This window comes from Python bivittatus, unplaced genomic scaffold, assembly GCF_059951505.1.
Source record: "Python bivittatus isolate LINGU-HERP-01145 unplaced genomic scaffold, Pbiv_v1 ctg000080_np1212, whole genome shotgun sequence".
NCBI lineage: Eukaryota > Metazoa > Chordata > Lepidosauria > Squamata > Pythonidae > Python > Python bivittatus.
In genome coordinates, this window is record NW_028277035.1 from 29,406,619 (window position 1) to 29,426,926 (window position 20,308).

Genomic DNA, 20,308 nt, shown 5'->3' on the forward strand with positions numbered 1-20,308 from the left:
CATGTACATCTTGAATTAATTGAAGTAGATGCATTGTTATTCAGCTACTTTGTATAGTAATATGATTAGTTCTTTCCATGTTGAAGATATCCATAGAGAGATTTTAGATGGCCCTCATTTGACACATGCTAGATGTTTTAGAGCTGATGTCAAGGAGACTATTAAATAAGTTCAGGCACAATATTGCCAATTGTCCAAATCCTGGCACAGAGAACTGGAAACATGCCAGAGATTTTTCAAGATGTTTTCTATCCTCTTATTCCCTTCCAGTGCTCTGATTCCATTTCCCATTTGGTGCAAACCATAATTTTCTGATCCCTGCAAACTGCAGCACACTTGTTCATCCTGTTTCTCTCCTTCCTCTCTGTCCTTTATATAGCTATAGGCAGCCCAGAGCACCAACATTTAAACTTCCCCAGCACATTAGACTGGCAGATTGCTACAATGGGCCAGGGTTGCAGTTCTGATTTAAAGTGTAACTGCAAGCCAGTTTTATGTTCAAATGTGTTGGTACTGTGGGCAGTGGCATGGAAAGAAAGCTTTGTGTGGGTTAGACACTGTACACATGGAGCAGTGGTAGAATTTACAACTTTCATTTTAAGTCCAGCTTTATAAAATGAATGTCAAACTGTAATTACACGATGTGAAAGTAGCATAATTAGAGTTGGTAGGAACTGTGTTCCTTTAATCCTCTTTACTCATCTATGCCAGCTAAAGAGATGTTGACTTAACAGTTATATAATGTGGGTTGCAATATTAAAGGAAATGGCAAATGAATGGCTAGTGCAAATAGCTAAATGAATTATATGCACAATTACAGTCTCCTGAATAAACGAAATAGCCTTTTGCTAAGCATTGAATTTACTTGGTAATAGCCCATTTGTGTGTATTTGTAAAACCTAAGGTGGAAAAGTATTGATTTTACTTCTATTCATCACTTGATATAGTGTGTTAAGAAATATAATTCTTTTGCTATAGTTTTGCATATGAAAAAAATAATTAACAAACCCAGACTAATGCATAATCCGCTCATCAATATTTGTTTATAGTCCATGCTTCAGAGCTAGGCAGTGCAAAAATGAGTTAATCTGTAACCAGAACATTTCTAGAAGCTAAATCAAATAGAAAGAATACTTATGACTCATTGATTCTTGCTAATTCTTGGATTTTTAAAAGGTTACTGTGTGCTTTCGTATGTGGGCAAGCCAGCCTTTCCAGCCCATCTCTTTCTTGGTGGAACACTTAGTACTTCTGCTTACCATTTTTTGAAGCAACTAGAAAAGAGCTTTTGTCCCTGTTGCTTAACAGTCAAAGCTGTTAAAATCCATACCTCCACACACCCAGGTGAAGAGAAGTCCTGGGTTCAATAATCATTACTCTGTTATTCATACTACTGGTGATTTAAACCTAACTGTGATCAAAGGATACTGTTCTTATTTTCTTCTAACAGAAGAGAAGGCACAACGAGTGTTTTTCTTTCATTCAACTCAAATAATTTTTTATTTTTCTTGCAAGAAGAAAAAAAAAAAGCTTTTGCACACACAGGGCCAGAATTTCAGGCACAGCATGCAGTATTAGCTTCCATTTGCTTTGGTGAAAATATTATGACATTTTTGGTTAGAAACAACATGTGAACGAGAAATTGCTCAGAGGCGGAAGGGAGATAAAGGTCTCCTTTCATTTCGTTTTCCAGCAGTAAATCAATCATGCAAGGAGATGGATTGGGCTAAGAAAAAAAACTTTGTCATTCATTAGAGCTGGAAGATTGGGCTGAATGGAGGCTTTGGGGAAGAATGCAAGACTGGATCATCTTTTGAAGTGTCCATGGGGATATGTTGAAGGGATGCAGGACTGTGCCATAGTGATGATAGCTTTGTTTCTGCCAGCTCCATCACCGTGGAGATGGGAGAGGCAAATAAGGCAACTCTTGTTAGAAGGCTACAGTCTGGGCTGAGAGACAAGATGTCAAAGTGATTTGCCTCTCTCATGTCGTATTGCTTACACAGAAGTTATGTGTGTGCATGCACAAGTGCACAAATTAGTTCCTTTAAAAGATTTTAATCTCCAGGCTACTTTTGAAATAGATTATTTATGGGGTTTCTGTGGAGATTTGTGAATTGAGACAATGGGGGGGGGGGAGGAAGAATTCTGAATCTTACAAAGAGGATTTTATTTAAATAAGGTTTATTCTCTGCACAGGTACATATAAACATTTAAAGCAACAGGCATCCCTTCAGCCCAGAAAAGTTAAGAAAATAGTTGCTCTGGTAGATAAAGAGAATCTTTCTCTGTTTATGAAGTTATTAGGTGTTTGATGTATAATCCAACTAATACAGGTCCATAACAAGTATGCAAAAAACATCAAGGAGGTGTGTATATGTACTCATATTGTAATTGATAATTATTTGAAGCTTTTACCTCATGTATTGATTTATTCAGAATGAAAAAAAAAAAAGAACCTCCCACATTAAAACTAGTATGTAAATCTGGGAAGGCAATGCAGTTTGAAGTCCAATATTCAGGTGTAAAAGGTGTGGGTTTTTCTGTTTGTGGGTCTGCATTTGTGTTGGCTTATATCTTCCCTTCCCCTCCACAGAATCTGTTCTGCTTTACTAACCTCATTCTTTCATATGTATTTTACGTTTTGCCATGTAGGTTTTTCACAGCTTTGCAGCCCTAGGCGTGCATTCTCTGAACAAGGTCCGCTCCGCCTGATCCGGAGCGCCTCTTTCTTTGCAGGTTTGCTATGTGCTGTGTGGATAGTCTAGTTGGTTGGACAAAACTGAGTGAATCTGTAGTTTGGCCTTGGAAATAAAACCTTAGACATCTATCAAAGAAAAGAGGATAAGCCCCCCCGCCCAAAAAGTGAAATCCCTATCGTCTTTATTCACATCAAACAGAGGGAATCATTTGGGGTTTGCAAATCCCTAACAATATGGGATTACTCATTAGCTTCCCCAAGACGAAATAATCTTAACTCAGGGATAAAAACATTATATTTCATGATTTGCATAAACCTGAACTAAGCCTCTCCTGTTTGCTTTCCATTATCCAAGTTTTATTTCCATGGCTGATTTAGATTTTTCTTTTCATGGATCTGCAAATCTATGATTTCTGAAATAATGATGATCAAGAAATTTTTGATTTGGCAGATGAAGTTCTAGCTTCTGGTTAGAATTTCACCTCTGTTGAATAAGAATTGGCTGCCAATGCAGATAGTGTCATGCTTAGGTAAAGAAGCAATAGAAGTGCAAATCCAAATCTGATGTACCCTAGAGCACCCATTTGATAGTTGCTTGTCATGCCTTTCTTTTTTTAGCACTGCTTATAGCTGGGTACTGAGTGCTTTTGCTCCATGGCTAACTTCCTTTTGTGATAGTATTTCATTTCCATTGAAATGAAGAGGTGGGCTTCAGAGACTGCCTGAACCTTTGTAGAAGCTACTGTGTATGATTTGATCTGCTTTGCGGCCTTTCTTGGAGATGGGTATGCCTTGCTGTTACTTTCAAAATTCTAAATGAAGTCACCAATGAGCATGATTATTTGGTAAATTAAATGGGGCATGACAAAGTGGAAAAGGTTTTATGATCTTGGATTAATGGGTGGTCTTCTCTACATAGTTCACAGCAACCCTATGGACATGCCTGGGAGAGAGCTGAATGAAGACAGAGACAGTGGAATTGCAAGATCTGGTAATGTCATTTATTGGTAATACAAGTGCCCAGATTTTCTTTACTGTATATTTATTTTGTAATTTAATACCTTTTCAAAAGTCTTTAAGAAGCATTATTTCTTCAACACCAATGAATTTCAATGGAATGTATGTTTTACAGTGACTAGATTGCTAAAGTTTAATATGGTTTGTTTAGCCTGGCACAATACTGAACCCAGCCAATTATGATTTCATCAACAAACTTTGGGTGAGCAAACCATGGCTTAGCATAATATCCCTTGCTAGTTCAGTTATATGTAGAAGCATAAAAGGTATTAGGCATTCTTAAGAATAAATCACCAACTAGTTTGCCAGAAACTGCAGTTTGGAAAGACCCAGTCGTGTTTCTTTCCAACTGTTTAACAGAAGAAATATTCCATTAAAAAAGTACTGCTGTAGGATTAGATAACTTCAAGAAAAGTGTTTGACAGTCAGTGGAGGCAGCTGCTAAACAGAAATTTCTTACAGTGCATCCTGTGTATGTCAGTGTCTAACCAGGAGTAAAAAAGAGATACAATGGAGGGTATCTGAATCTGACATCTAGGTTACTATAAACTCCTTTGAAACATGTATCTCTTGTAGAAAGGAGAAAGCCTTTTAAGCAATAATTGTTACATGCGTTCAGATTTCACTTCGCTTCTCACATTCACGAAATAAATCTGTGCTTTGCGAATCAAAAATGGTTTTTTTAAATATAATTTCCCTTTTTTGTTGTTGTTGCAGCATCCCTTAGCAGCCTGCTTATCACTCCTTTTCCATCTCCGGGTTCTTCACTAAACAGAAGCTGTGCTAGCAGTTACCAACGGCGCTGGCGTCGCAGTCAAACAACAAGCTTGGAGAATGGAGTCTTCCCTAGATGGTGAGCTGATTGAAAATGCTGTTTGAATTTGCACATGAAGTGTATAGATAGATGTATTTGGTTGAATGCCTGGAATCCAACATCTTGGTGCACCTTTCAAAACTCCTACAAGAGAGTTTTGAATGTTTTAGGATAATGGTTCAAGCATAGAACATGGTTGAATGTTACTTCTATGTTGTGGGTTCCCAAGTGCATTAGAGTTAGGTACCTAACCATTTAAAACACAGTTACCCCCGTCTCTTTGCTTCATATTATTTCCCAGTATCTAAATGACTCCTTTTCATTCAGTGGAGTTTGCTTCTCCCACCCCCAATTCATCTTATTTCAGAAGTATAAAAGGAAATTAGAATAGAGCATACTGTATCCCTGTTTTATGGGACATTTATGTTGTAATAGAGTACAGGACTATTACAACATAAACTTTCATGAGGACGTAGGCTAAGAAGGGGCAAAGAGACAAAAAGTACAGGTATGAGATGGGGGAGACCGGCAGTGGTACTTGTGAGAAAGCTGAATATGAATTGGCAGTGTGAGATAGCTGCCAAATAATGGGAAATTATCCTTCTACTATATTTGTCATTGGGTTGGCTCCATCTCCAGTATTGCATCCAATTCTGGGCACTATAAGAAGGAATTAGAGAAGATGGAACAGGTTCTGAGAAGGATAATGAAGAGAAGTGAAAGCTTAAGTCCTGGGAAGAGAAATTGAAGGAACTGGGAATGTTTAGCCTTGAGAAGAGAAGACTGAGGGAATGTGAAGGGATTTTTTGAATTCCTGAAATGATGTAACAGAGAATGCAGCATGGTAGGAGTTCTGTTTCTACTCAGAATAATGGATTTAAGTTACATGACAACGTATTCCAGATGAATGTTATGGAAAATGTACCTGTAAGAGCTGTTTGGTGGTGACCCTTTTTTTCTGGATATGTTTGGAGGCTGGACTGTTGTGACTGCTTGAATTGGATCCCTGTGCAGAGCAGAGGGTTGGAGTCAGTGACTTAAATGGTCCCTTCCCACTCCACAATTTTGTGAGGTTTAGAACTCTGTGCAGTAACAGCAGATGCCCAGAACAATCTCTGCAAATGTCAGTGTGCCGGATTTTGATGATGAGAATAAAGTCTAGTGTTAACTTCAGATTATCATTTAAAAAAAAACAGACTAACAAGAGAGTGGATTATTTTACTATATCAAAGTTCTACTTGCAATGTAGTTTGAAGCATTTCAAGTAATTTACAGCTCTTCTTTTTTGGTTCTCCTAAAGGTCAGTGGAAGAAAGCTTTAACTTGTCAGATGACAGCTCCAGCCCAAATCCAGGAATTGTCAGGAAAAAGAAGATAGCAATTGGGGTGATATTCTCACTTTCAAAGGATGAAGAAGAAAACAGCAAATTTAATGAGTTCTTTTTCTCACACTTCCCTCTTTTTGAGAGCCATATGAATAAGCTGAAGAGTGCAATAGAACAGGTAAATACCATCACCACCTATATATACTTTTAATTAATTTGCTACTTCTATTTTATGATATAGCTTTACCAGATTAATTTGTAATGCTGAGGCTGTATCAGTATTCATTTAGAGGCATTAGACTAGGGTTTCTCAATCTTGGCAACTTTAAGATGTGTGGATTTCAACATGCTGGCTGGGGAATTCTGGGAGTTCAAGTCCGCATATCTTTAAGTTGTCAAGGTTGAGAAACACTGCATTAAACCAAACTAGGGATGCACATGCAGACTCCATAATACTAACTTTGGGGAGCGCTCTTACTTCAGAGTAATGCGTAAGGGTCTTTAGTTCACTCTTAAATAGCCAGGAAAGAAAGACTGTGTTGAGCTGATTTAGTCCATTCTTGAGTTACATGGTTTAATACCTATGACAATGAGTTAAATTCCTAGTTATAATTCCCCTGCTCATGTATGTTTCAGAGGCTGTTTGGGCTTCCCTTTGATAGCTGTTTACATTCCAAAAAACATGTGTATTAATTATAGTCATACCATTGACATAGACAAGTGTCTTTGGATACATCAGCATAGCCTCCTCACCCTGATGCGAGGGTGCCTCTGCAGCCCTTCCCTGAATCTGTGTCTGCATGTCTTCCTCTGTATCTTGGGGTCAACCAGTGGCTGAGGCAGGCCAAGGACAGGTTTAGGTTTGCTGGTACTCTAGGGTGTTTTCTGTGTTACTGAAGCCTGAGTTACTCCATGGAGAGAGTGTGGGGTGCATTGAAGTGAGTGGGAGAGCTACCTTACCATAACATGTTCTGCATCAGTGATCTGGTGTCTTATGTGGGCTCATCCCCTGGGAACCTGGACTGCCCCCTTCCCTCCAGTCCCTGACCACTGTGGCCACTGCTCATTCTTGTTTTGTCTGTGTGGGAGACTGGACTACAGTGCCATTCCCCCCTTTTTAAATGATATTTTGGATAGGTCACGTCATCAGCAGCGCATTTGAAATAATTACAAAAAGCTTCTGAAAAGCAGTCAGTGTGCCAATTGATTATGGCCTTGGGTGAGGTAGCTGATATCAGAAACGGACTGCAGTCTTGCTTTGGTGTGCACTACAGATAAACAGTCAGCACACTCACTATGAGTGCACGGCATAGGGTATACAAAGGCAACCAAATTTAGGGTGGGTTGGATTCCAGCTAGCTCTGACATGGAACAAGAGCCTGGCTACTGAAATTGGCCTTTATGAGTTAAAGGAATGGGCCTGCTGCTTTCTCTCCTCTGCATATTTGAAGACTGTACAAAATCGACAGCTGTGGGAACTGATTTCTGCTTGCAGAATAAGATTTCCTCCTCCTTGAATCCATGACCTCCTCTTGTATCTTCTACATAAAAATCCCTCAGGGCTCAGGGCAAATTCTGAGGCTGTAGAATAGACAATAGCTAGATAGACTAATAGGTCTATTAATCTACTGTACCCTATTCTAATGATGGAAAGTGCCCTGTGTTGCAGTACAACATGAATACAATCCATTGTGCATATTCCTGTTTGCACAAAGCCACAGAAAGCTTAAATCAGATATGAGAATATCTATGTGATAGTGGGAAGCACATGATGGAACACCATGTGAATTCTGAACTGGTTTCTAGTCACTTGCTTCAAGGAGATAAAGAAGTGAGAACAATGTTCCTGATTACCTTAGGATTATAACTCACATTAACCTGTGTTTTGCCCCTTATTCATAGAACAAATCCTACCACTCTAACAATGACTTATATTTACTATTGGGTGCAGGTAATTAGTCAAAGGATTTGTTTGAACATTGAGTCTGCTTTTGCAGTGTGGGAAACCTTGGACCTCTTTATAGCCTCCTGCAAGCAATAGTGTAGAAAAAAAGGGACAGTGTAAATACATGTTCCTCACATATCTCTGTCTTGATATGGAACTTGTCAAGGGACAATATTTATCACATTAAAAAAAAAGTCCACACATAGACATAACAAAATAAAACACCACCCTCTGTTTGCCTGTTCAAGTCCACCTTAGATAAAGCATAGCATATGACTTGGATTTTTTCCACATTTTTGTCTGATATTAGTTATTTGCTTCAACATTGTTTTGAAGGCTATGAAAACGAGTCGTCGGTCAGCTGATGCCAGCCAACGGAGTTTGGCATATAACAGGATTGTGGATGCCTTAAATGAATTCAGGTGAGGTTTTTGCTGTTTTTTCAGTTTTGGCAAGTATTTGAATGCTTCTGGTAACAAATGTATAATGTGGGAAATAAACTCTCAATTTATACTCCTCTTTGCTGAAGAGCAGTAATTAAACCACTGTGAGCTGTTGTTTAGAACAGAGGTGGTTAACCTGTATCCTTCATATGTTCTGAATCCAGATGTTCTGGCTGGGGAAACTAGTGGGTTTCTGGTCGTCTATGTCTAGGCATAAGGGAAGCTAGTTTCATTTTAATTTAGAGCACTTCAGACCTTCAGTCCTCTTACTGTTCTGGGGCAAATATACAGTCATTGTAGTCTATAGTGAATCTGTAATGCATGAGGACCCGTGGGGGAGAAAGAGGGGCCAAACAACTGCACTGACATGACCCAATCTCCATCCCTTTTCTACATGTGTGGTGACACTGCACACACTTAGGAAATGAGGGGGCGGGGGGTTATAGTAAAACATTGCTTTCATCTTTATGACAAAAATGGTGGATCCTGCAGAGACCTCTACCCTGGAAGATTGCAGTGAAAAGGAAGTACCAAGAATTTTCCTAGAGAATGGGAGGAACACTTTCATGTATATGAATGACTTTTATGTGATCGGTTGCAGTGATTCAGTTGCAATCTCTAGTTGTCATGTGCCATTTTCCTAGGGATATTTAAATGATTCCAACTTCCCTAAGAGGAAATAATGCAAGTAGATAATTATAGCAATTAAAAAGCTATCCAGCACAGAAAACTACCTCAGAAATATATTTTGGGCGCAAAACCTCTAACCTGTCACCTACTATCTAGCTGCCTTTAATTTGCACAATTTGCCAAGTTCAGGATCATAAAGTTAGTTGAGAAAGGAATAATGATGGTCTTAAGGTGTTCTTTAGTAAATCTGAGTCAGCCATTCTGGTTTTTTGTTTTTTTTTTGAAAAGCATGAGGGAGAATGGATTTTGGATTCTTATTTTATTTGAGTCCTTATTTGGTTTTTCCTTTTATTTCCTTTATTTGCTTCTATATTGGAATCATGTTATGTCCCTTCAAATTTGAACCTTGAAACATAAGTCCTGTTTCAGGAAAGAGTTGATCTGTGGTGTCCTCCTCTGAGGCTTGGAACAGACTCTGGTGCTTTGAGGATGGTTTCCATCAGCTCCTGGTGAAAGGCAGAAGAGGCTCTGATGGGGCCATTACTTAGTGACAGAGCAGAAAGTATGAGCAGTCCCAGGTTCAGTTCTGGACTTCGCCAATTCAAAGGATTTTAGATGGCAGAGTTAATTTGGATAAGAGATTGGAGAGCTACTACCAGGCAGAACAAACTTTGATGGCCCAACACAATCCAAGACTAGATAGAAGTGCACAGCACAATGGCAAAGCATTTCTCAAGGCCGCCTCATGTTTGCCATAGCAGTAAATCTGTGAAATTGCAACAGAACAGAAAATGCTTTATTGAGAGCAGCCCTTGAATTCTTCCCTTGGCCACTTCCTTTGGAGCCAGAATTGTTGCTTCATGCATTTGATTTGAGCAGTATTTGCAGGTATAGCCATGAACTTTAAAGGTGACTTTTCTTCTGGAAAGTGAATAATCCATTCCAAAATCCATTATCACCTTGCAACATAGGACTAGGACTAGGACTGTGTAGAAACAAGGATCAATCTATCACTGGAGACTGTTGGTGTACTACTGATGTTTTAAAGTTACATAACTGCTTCCACATACGAGGGCTAAACGATGCCAAACTGGCTTTATTGCCACATCCCTGTGCTCCCACGGTCCCTTTGGCTTCTGAGTGTTTCTGCTGATTAACTTTCAGCACAGCTGATGCTACAGGGGAAATTCTGAAGACCGTTTTGAAGCATTTTCTCTGGAAATGCAAGGCTGGCAGGAATTTCCCTCTTGTTCTGCCTGCTGACATCTGAGATACTTCTTTCTTTCTTCCTGAAGCCAACGTGCCGTAGTGTCTTGACATTGTCCCCCTTCTTTAGAAGTGATTGGAAAGGTAGTTTTAGCATGTTCCCCATATAGTTGTTGGGGTTTTCTTCTTCACTGCAAAAGCAAATGCCACAAGGAAACACTTAGGATCGGGGAGGGAAAGATAGGCTAATGGCTGAATGTTTTTGCTTCCATGGGAAAATTGCTTCCCCTTGTACTGTACTGCCTTCTTAGCCTCCTCTTTACGCTTCAGTGTGAAATTGTTGCTGATGGCTACAAGAAAGGGATGATGGCTTTATGGAATTGCTGTTAGTAGCAGTGTTCGTGTCATTAAAGGGGTCTGGCTTTCTCTCCCCTTCCCCCAAAAGATTTTTTATTCTGCTTAACATGAATAAATCTGCAAGTATCTGCAAGCTGCAGCACAATGTATCTTGGAATGGACTTTAGGAGGTTTTGAAAGAGAGGAGGTGTTTTCTTGTAGTGCACTATTTTTTAACATTATTAGTTCTGATACCACCCAGCTGTATACAGCCAAGGCAAACAGCACTCCAGTAGGGTTGCTGTGCAGCAGTGATTTGGCTCAGGATGGGGAATGGCTAACTCTTCCCTTGTCTATCTCTGGAAGGAGCAGTTCTCATTTGATCCTTGATTGGACCTGCCTTTGGGTTGTATTTAGGAACTGATCTTTGCAATGGCTCTCTCCCTTTACCCTCATGGAGAAAGTTGAATAAAAAGGGGTGAATTGCTACCACAATGGAGGAGCAAATGAAGTGAGAACATTTCAAAAAGAGAATATTAGCCCGCTTTATTGTGTATAATTGAGAGGTGTGTTGACTAAATATTTAAACACATGACATGTTGATTATGTAATTTGTTGGGGAGGGCTAGAGAAGTGCTTGGCGAGTAGCGTGCTCAGAGTTCTGAAGTGCAGTAAATATTCTACAGCAGCAGAGCTGGGTGCATAGAAACCAAAATATACAGAGATGAAACTACCTCTGAGTGATTTTACTGTTTAACTAATCATGTTAATGTGTAGAAGAGCTACCGTTGCCAAAATGTTTGACCCTCTAGTGGGGATGTTGGAGCTCTGCAAACTGCACAGTCTATCAAATATTTATGTTAGCAGCAGACCAGCTAATTCTCTTTTGTCTTTTTTGTAAAAAGTCAAAATGCCTAGGCATACAAGATTTTCTTTGCTTAAAAAAAAACTTAACAAGCTTGTTTCAGGACTTAAATTAGTATTTTTCTGTTTCCACGTGATGGGAAACTCTAACAGGTATTTCCCACAAATGCAGAGTGGGGTCTGGGTGCTATGAAAAGGACTTTAGAAGTTACGTATGGTCATAGGCCTGCAGGTTGTCCAACCCTTTATTAGCAAATGCACCAGTAGATAATAGTGCCCATTCAAGTACCTGTATAGACGTTCTCACACAAGTGCAAGAATGGTTCAAGATACCATTACTGCTGCTTCCACTTTTGCATTTTTCTGTAGATAAATTCATACACATACAGGGAGGTTCATCTCTGTGGGGACCTGAGAAGAATGTTCTTTGTGCAGAGCTGTAGGCTCTTCATAAATTCTGAGGAGTGAGTGTCTTGTAACCTTATTTCTGTCTCCCACAAGTTACAAAATAGCTTGAAAAAATGTAAGAATAAGGACTAGAATGCTGAGACTTTTAGCATAAAGGATCCTGTTTTACTGCTGTAATAACATTGCATCATTCTTACTTTTCTATTCTTCACTGATTATATATTTTAAAAAAAGACTCTGCCTCCAAAATGTTTGTGTATGTGGGAATGTGTCTTGTTTGTGTATGTGGGAATGTGAGTATGCTGGGAGAGGGGAAAATGTTGTAAGCTGGTGTGATTCTGTCTTGTTTTCAAAAGAAGCTAGTTTTAAGGAAACCAGCCTTATGATAAAGATAAGGTTTATTTTTAGCATATGAATATTTGTAACATGTTTGAGGCAAATTAGTGGGTGGGGATGATTCACTGGAGCTGCTGACAAAAATCTGAAAAATGTGGGTTTACATCAAAATGTTTCAAGTACTAAAGAGAGCGTAAAGGAGCTTTTGCCATCAAAATGTAACAGAGAGGAAACTAGTTTCAGAACTTAAATCAGTCACTGAGAGGGACATCAAAGATAAGTTCACCCTGGGAGGAGCTTGGAGAAGAACCTCTCTTGCAGATCTGAAAGGCCTGGCAATGTCCTATGGGAAACTATGGTATGTTAGATTGATCCCAAATTGCATGGTCCTTGGTTCAACCAGCACTTTGAATTGCACCCAGGAAACAGTGGTGTTTGTTTTAACAGAGAAAATGTAGGTATCCTGTAAGTGGACTTGCCAACAATCTGGCTACACAATTCTGGAACAACTGAAATTCTGTTTTTGAGAATACAGATCACTAGCACATTAATGTGCATTTCAAACTCATTTAAAGAGAATCTGGCTTGTACATTTACTGCATTCCACCTAAAATTGAAGATCTTTACCAAGATCTTTACCAAGGCAACATTTTTTTAAAAAGGCAGCAATTCCAGTCTTAAAGTATTTCTGTGCAGGAAATGTTGATTTTTATAAATACCTTGCACTGATGTTACACAGTTCATTTATTAGTTGTAAATAAACAGTATATTTAAATTTGTCAGTGCTTTAAACAACCAGCACTCAAGAGGCTATGCAACAATTTTGCTGGGCATGCACTCAGCGGCTATTATGGGTATTACATTTTTAAATAGAATCCATATGGGGAGAGGAAAATATGCAGAAAAAGGAAGAAACATTGCAAATGGGAAACAACTCTTGAGCCTTGAAAGTCAGTGTGCACAAGGCTTTAAAACACACTCCACCACTATCCTGAGATTCTATACATTAAAAAAATTGTGCAGCATGACCCATTGTTTAATTTACCAAAGTGCCTGTACATTTTTCGTGCCAAAACACAAAAACCTTCCTTTGCACACCTCAACATTATGAGTATAATCATTCCTTTCCAGAACAAATGTGGTACTTATTTAAAAGAAAAAAAATATGAACAAAACTGTGGAAAAAAATAAGCACAAAACAAATCAGCTTATTAACAGTGCTCTGGCTTTTCCAGGTCCAAAATGGTTAGCTTTCATTAAGGAGTAGCTTTCACTCCTGTATCATCTGTGGGGAAGTCTACTAAGATGGTGGATCTCAATCACAGAAAACTTAAGAGGGTGCTCTAAAAGGGAGATAAGTAACATCCTTCCTCCAAGACCTACATTGCCTAAGTACTTAATTTAGGGCTGTTTTCCTCTTTTGCAAATTACTGCCTAAAATAGCCTTCTCCAACCTTGTACTAGTTGTATTATGACTGCAAGTTATACAATTCTCAATTAGAACCTCATGTAATCATACACACACACACACACACACACACACACACACACACACACATATATATATATATATATATATATATATATATGAGAGAGAGATACTAAGTTGGAGATAAGTAAACTAAGATGATAAGAACTGCACAATATTAATCTCTTATTAATCTTTTTTAATTCAATTTGAACTTGGTCAAGTTTAAAACAATGTTCTCCAATCTTGTCTCTTTCTTGCTAGATGGATTTAACTGTTGCTACCCCAATCCCTAAATATTCTTGACCGTGTTATCTGGGATGGTGGAAGTTACCTTCCAATACATCCAGAAGAGTCTGAGTTGGGATGCTCAGTTAAAGCCATCATTTTTCAAAAATTCAGTGTAGAATGCAAAAACCCTGCTATAACCCCATTCCCTTCATAATGAGGAGATTTTGTCCTATCAACTGTGGGAAAGGTGGGGGTCACACAGAGCTTTTAAGCATAGCACAGACATAAGCTCTGAACATCATCTTCTGAAAGGATTTTCTCTACAAAATATCAGCTTAGCTGAATTGTGAATATCTGTATTACAGCACAGTCTGCATGGTGTGATATCTAATGAACAGTGTGAAAAGCACGTGGCCTTGTTTCCAAACATTGTCACATTAATGAATTCCTCCACCCCACCCCTTTTACTATTATCATAATAGCAGGGGACAACAAATTCTTTCTGGTCAAAATCTGGCACAGAGCTTAACAACCAAAAGAAGAAACTGCAAGGGCCTTGACATTGCTTTCCGCTAATCAACACCAGAACAGGTGACTTAAGTTGCCCCACAAGTCGTCACCATCAAGTGTAGGTGTGTTTAGAATTGTATGTATATGTGTATATGTCGCCTGTGCTGCTGTCATCCCAGTTCCTCTTCTTGGAAGTGCATTGCTTCCCTTTTTGAGCCGTGACTGTGTCCCCACCACACCCACTTTTCACTTTCTAAATGCTTACCTGATTAGACCTTCCTCAGAAAAGGGGGCATCTGAAGTGAGATTTCCTGAAGACTGTTAAGATGCACACATAAAGAAAGAATTGAAACAGTCTGTGATGTGTTTTGGACCTTACATAATCTCTGGCTGCCACACTGTGATGTTGTTTGAGGAGGAAGGAATAGATGTATGCCGCTTGCCTATTCTGAGAGAACCAGGGAGAAATGCAGGGCAGGCTTTTCACCCACCCTTGGCCAGTTAATCCTCTGCCTAGTGTTTTGTGCAAATTAGTTCTATATCTGGCACGGAGGGTTCCCTTCGCTGCAGTCACATGCCTGCTGGCTAGCGGCCAGTGGAATCTGATCTCTCTGAGGAAACACTATCAGTTGCAGATGCAGCCACAGTTACCAGAATAGTAAATAAGGAGTCACAAGACTGGAGCTAGCCTTTCAACGAAAACAAATCGTTTAATATCTCAGGCTTGAAACAGAAACTCTGCTTCCTCCTCCTGTTTCCCTCCTGTCTCCTACGTATCTACGGACTGTTCAGACTGAGGAAGCTTTCTGAAAGCTTGAGTATGCTAAAATGGGAGCCAGGAGGCTGGCTTTGAACTGTGAATTCCACCTCAGCTTTGCAAAATTGACTGATTTTCCATTATGCAAGTTGCAGCTTCCACTTCAAGCGCTTTGAGGGTGTCTTCTCATGGGTGGATGGCGTAGCTGGGTTCTGCTCAAGGAAAGCAAAAGGAATGAGAGGTCACTCTGGGAGAACTGTGGTTTTCTTCTGATTTTTATTTTTCACCGCGAGTCTAGATTGTGGATATGAAGACAGAATCAACACTGTTCCGCAGGAAAATGCAAGCAAGCTGTGACACTGCCGTAGTCCACAGTCTTGCTCTTACCCTTTCTCACAGTACAGCTTCTAATTTAAGGGCCTTCTCTACTTGGTTTATTTGTGTGTTCATTCAGAGCACATATAGCTGGAACACATCTACGATACTGGTCAAGGAAAGTTCCCAGCAGTCCCAACTAGCACAACTAATAATGAAATGCCAGGAGCTGTTGTTCAGAAAAAAATGGTTGGTTCTCCACCCCATCCTATCTGATCATCTCAGATAGTACATTGAGGGCCAGAAAACTGTTGGAGACTTATTTCAGGAGATGGGAAACTATGGACTTACTGAATATCACTTTTAGCAGTCACAACTCGGACATCTCCTGTTCATGAACCTGTCATTGGCTTTCTTTCTTTCTTCCCCTCCAATTATCTGTCTGTATATTCTGGGCCAACTCCAAACTTTCTTTTACATCTCTCTCATACATTATTTCCCCACCTTCACTCTTTTCTTCCCTCTCTCAACAAGTACACATACGCAGCACACACACAAACTTGCTGTTACCATGCCCATACTTTTACTTATGGTTAACACTGCTTTAAATGTAAGTAACGAACTTGGGGGGAAACAATCTTCTTGAATGCAGGGAAGTCTGCGTGAATCAGAGTAGTATACAAATACAATAAACAAGCAAAATAGAACATTCCAGGCATCACCAAATAGAAGGTTGTAGAGGATGGGAGGTTTCGATAATCAAAGAGTAAACAACACCATACTTAGCCCTCGCCCATCTATTTTGGAGGGCACCCTCTAATTATGAACAATTTCTTTCTATCCACGTCCTCCACACCTTCATAATCCCCAGGACCTTTTAGCACTGCTAATAGTAATCCTCTCTTACATAGGACTTAGTTTGAATCACATTGGCATTGTTAAGACTAAACAATTCACCATTTTTGCTAGGTTCTCTTCTCTGTGAGAAACCCTTAGCTTGTCATTTAAAGAATTCCTAGCTGGATAGTATGCAGCTCGTGGAACACATACACACTTTTCAGTAATCTTTAAGGATAATGGAACACTGCAATAGCATTTGGACAAGGGAATATCAGACAGCTCAGTGTAACTGTTTCTAAACTTGCATGCAATGGTAAAAAGAAAAATGAAGTAAATACAGCTTGAGAGGTTGTATGATTTAAAAAGTATGGAACAATAATGATGCTAATGGCATTCCACTCTTGGTGGGCTTTTTTCCCTTGGATTTGTAGGTTTTCAAACAACCTCCTCTTGTCTGAGAATAAGTGATTTTCTATCCTTCTATGTATTGGTTCCATTTTACTTGAATTTGTTAAACATAAAACTTTTTATTAATTTGTCTATTTACATGATGCTATCTAAATATGACAAATCCTGCCCCAAATGAGTAGCAGTCTGAAAATAGGTACAAGACAAAAGAGAAGAGAAGAGAAAAAAAGAAAAGAAAAGAAAAGAAAAGAATAGGCAGTTAGTTCGACGATGCATAAGTTAGTTTAATCACAGTAGAGCACCTTTCCTCCAACTCAGTGCTCTCCAAATACGTTCCTAACTAACATGGCCATGAAGAACAAATTGAAATGCAATCTTGTTGATAAACATCACAGAAATGATGATGATGATGAAATACTGAAGGCGCATCTAAACTTGATTATAGCATTCTAGTTTTACTGACAGCATTTGATATTGTGTGTACTGTAGATTTTATTTATTTATTGACTAAATAAGACACAATTGTAGACAAAAGTTTGTTGAGTTGAACCAATAACTATATAATAATACATATGTATAAAATGTTACAGTGCGAAGGAAATATCTAAATGAGCCAAACAGGAGTTAAGTAGGGTGGCTTGTTCGAGATGAGCAGTCACACTGAATGTTGTAAAGATCTTTAGAATTTCTCCTACAGATCTACAGTTCCCATACATTTTTATAACTTCCAACCTTTGCCTCTTTTCTCATACATCCTGGTATGTTTCTGCTGGTGTGCCATTGTTTCATTGTTTTAAATGATGGCTACTTGTTCTTTTTTATTCAAAGGCTCAGAACAGGTAACAACTCAGGTTTACAACTTGTGTGGTTCGCTTTGTGAATGAAAAACTTTACTCACACATTCACACAACTGTGCATACCCATCCAACTCCAAGTCTAGCTAGTCAAGCTAGCATTGAATTCTAAAAGAATTGAACTGGAATGTCTATCGTGCACTGTACCTTGTTTTAAATGATGGCTCCAAAGATCTACAGTTCCCATACATTTTTATAACTTCCAACCTTTGCCTCTTTTCTCATACATCCTGGTATGTTTCTGCTGGTGTGCCATTGTTTCATTTAGTTTACATAGGGACCTTCTCTTGTTTGAGAAACCCTGTCTTGTGTCTTTGAAGAGATCATTCTCCACATACTGTATAAGCTGAAATCTTCTAGAAGAAACTTACTTTCATTTGTGGCAGGCTTTGAATCTCATGTAATCCATCTTTCATATATATCCACTTACACAAATACATGGTATAAAGATAAACATCATCATTTCATCGTGGCATTATATAGGGGTCGGTATTACAAGCTAGTAATAATACATTGCATTTGTACTGATACATGATTCACTGATTAATGTGGTTATAGTATTCATGTTTTATATTTAATGTGGTTATACATAGTTAACATAACACATTTTAAGTGATTTAGTTTAGATTCTAGAAAAGGAAGATGCATGTTCTTCTACGGTAAATGGCTATTAGTTGCTTAGGTCTCAAGAGAGCTCTTAAAAGGCTTAATCATACTGTAAAAAAGAACAATCTTAATATAAATTACTCTGATCATCATTCAACTAAATATAAGCGGCAAGCTGAAAGACATGGATAAGGAGATGGAATGAGGAGAGAAGGGAAAGATGAGAAGTTCAGTCTTTGACATACTGAGCTTGAGATGACAATGAGGCATCCAGACAGAAATATCAGAGAAGCACTTGGAGATATAAAGTTGGCTAGAAGAGAAGGTTCTAAGGTTGAATGAGGTGCTATAGTTTCCTTAGTATATAGGAGATGCTGAAGGCAGGGAGGTGCAGTGAGGCTTCCCAGGAAGTCTGTGCATTCTTTGGTAACTAAAAAAAAAAGGACAGTACCAGTTTTTCCTGGTACAAAATGCCTTATTGACCAATCAGGTCAATAAGCTTTGAGCTATGTGATGTAACATTTATATTGATAACCTAATCTTGCCTTTTTTGCCATTTAGAACAACAATTTGTAATCTCTATACCATGCCACGGATTACAGAACCAGTTTGGCTTACAATGATGTCGGGGATGCCAGAGAAGAACCAACTTTGTCATCACTTTATGAAGGAATTTACTTTCCTAATGGAACAAGCTTCCAAGAACCAGTAAAGCATTCCTATATTTTTTATTTTTTTGTTTTTTAATCTTGTAGTAGTAAAGATAAACATGGCACATTTGCAGGAAAACAACACAGCTGGTCAGTCAAAAATAGTGACAAAACAATGAGTTTCTTATCCTGCCTTCTTGAAATGCCAAATAAAGAAGAGCAACTTAAAAAGATGATTATCTATAGTGAAAAAGTTGAATATGAGTGATAAAAACACGTGATGACATATGAAGAGCTATCTTTCAAGCCAAAGGAATAAAATAAACTGTTACTAATTGAAGCAGAATTTCACTAAGGATCACATGCATAGTGGTGTCTTTTTTTCTTATAAAAATGCCTCAAACTCATAAAGGAAAAAAAAAAAAAAGATGCTATATCTCAGAATCTAAAAATGTACTGTCAAGTGACAGTGAAGGGTAAAAACCTAAAAGAAAGCTTTAAGTACTCCCCCCTCCTTTGGAAACTAATTTTTATGTTCTCTTTGAATCCAAATTTAAATTGCTTAATTAACATTTAAATTAATTATTAAGTGTAGCCTGGTTTTCAATCTTAACCCAAAAGATAACATTAAAACAACAAAAAATGAAACAGAAAAATGTTGCCTAATGTTGAAGCTACTGTATATCCCTGATAGTCAACAATAACTTGAAACACAACTTCTAAACATTTTTTACAAGTCTTTTTTCAGCCTCTTTAAGTCAAGATTAAATTCTGTTTCTAACAAAAATAGTTAGTGTTGCTATAAGAAAAGATTTTAGCCAATGAGACCTGATGGCTGACTAAAAGAATAAAGATTTGCTTAAACAGGAAGGAAAATTTGAGATGAACTGCCAAACCGTATAATCTCCAAAGTATTCGGTAACCAGATGCTGGAAAGCTGCCAGCTGCCCAACTTCATATGTTAACTACATTTTCTTAGCTGGGGTGAAGGAATGTAAACTTGGCCTTGAGAATGGTGAAGAAAAAAGCATACTATTAAAAAAAGTTGGGGGGGGGATTTAAAAAAAAAATACTGGGATATGAGAAAGAGGAAACCATGAGAAAGAAAAACAAAACAGCCTGCTATGATTTTGTTTGGCATAAAATGGGGCGGAGAGAAACTCTGACAGACTTTCAAGATTTTGTTATTCTGCCCTACAACAATAAAGAGGACCGCTGAAATCCCCGCCTTGCATGTTTCTTGAATTTGCCTAACTCAAAGGTCTGACAGCTAATGCAATTCCATGCTGTACTGCATCCAGCTTTCAAAGTATCTCTTTAAGAGTGCTATTTATTTATTTATTATTTCAATTTCAAAGCCACCTGACTCCATAGCAACTCTGGGTGGCTTACAGATAAAAAATTAGGAGAAAACAACATCCATCAAGAAAAAAGAAAACAACCAACCAGAGGCAAAACCCAAAGAACCAAACACCAAAGTGGCCACTATCCTAACCCAAGGCCTGGAAGAACAATCAGGTCTTCAGCAATTTGTGGAAAGTCAAAAGGGTGGGAGTGGTACAAATCTCGGGGGGGGGGGGATATCATTCCACAAGGCAGGGACTATCACCGAGAAGGGACACTTCCTAGTCCTGCAAGATGACAC

The 20,308-nt window shown here is 38.6% G+C and overlaps 1 protein-coding gene across 4 annotated transcripts in view; it reads left to right on the forward strand.

The window, feature by feature from the left end:
- FNIP1 (folliculin interacting protein 1) overlaps positions 1 to 20,308 on the forward strand; it is a 104,690-nt gene that overhangs the window by 69,503 nt on the left and 14,879 nt on the right. For 3 of the 4 annotated variants that reach the window (XR_015794753.1, XM_007420947.4, XM_007420948.3), the window contains exons 7-12: positions 2,656 to 2,739; positions 3,621 to 3,692; positions 4,436 to 4,571; positions 5,833 to 6,034; positions 8,138 to 8,223; positions 18,575 to 18,721. Coding sequence is in view for 3 of the 4 variants with exons in the window: in XM_007420947.4 (XP_007421009.1) it covers positions 2,656 to 2,739; positions 3,621 to 3,692; positions 4,436 to 4,571; positions 5,833 to 6,034; positions 8,138 to 8,223; positions 18,575 to 18,721 (727 nt within the window). In the remaining variant the exon portion in view is untranslated. The remainder of the gene's footprint in view (positions 1 to 2,655; positions 2,740 to 3,620; positions 3,693 to 4,435; positions 4,572 to 5,832; positions 6,035 to 8,137; positions 8,224 to 18,574; positions 18,722 to 20,308) is intronic. The other variant, XM_007420949.4, reaches the window with a different exon arrangement.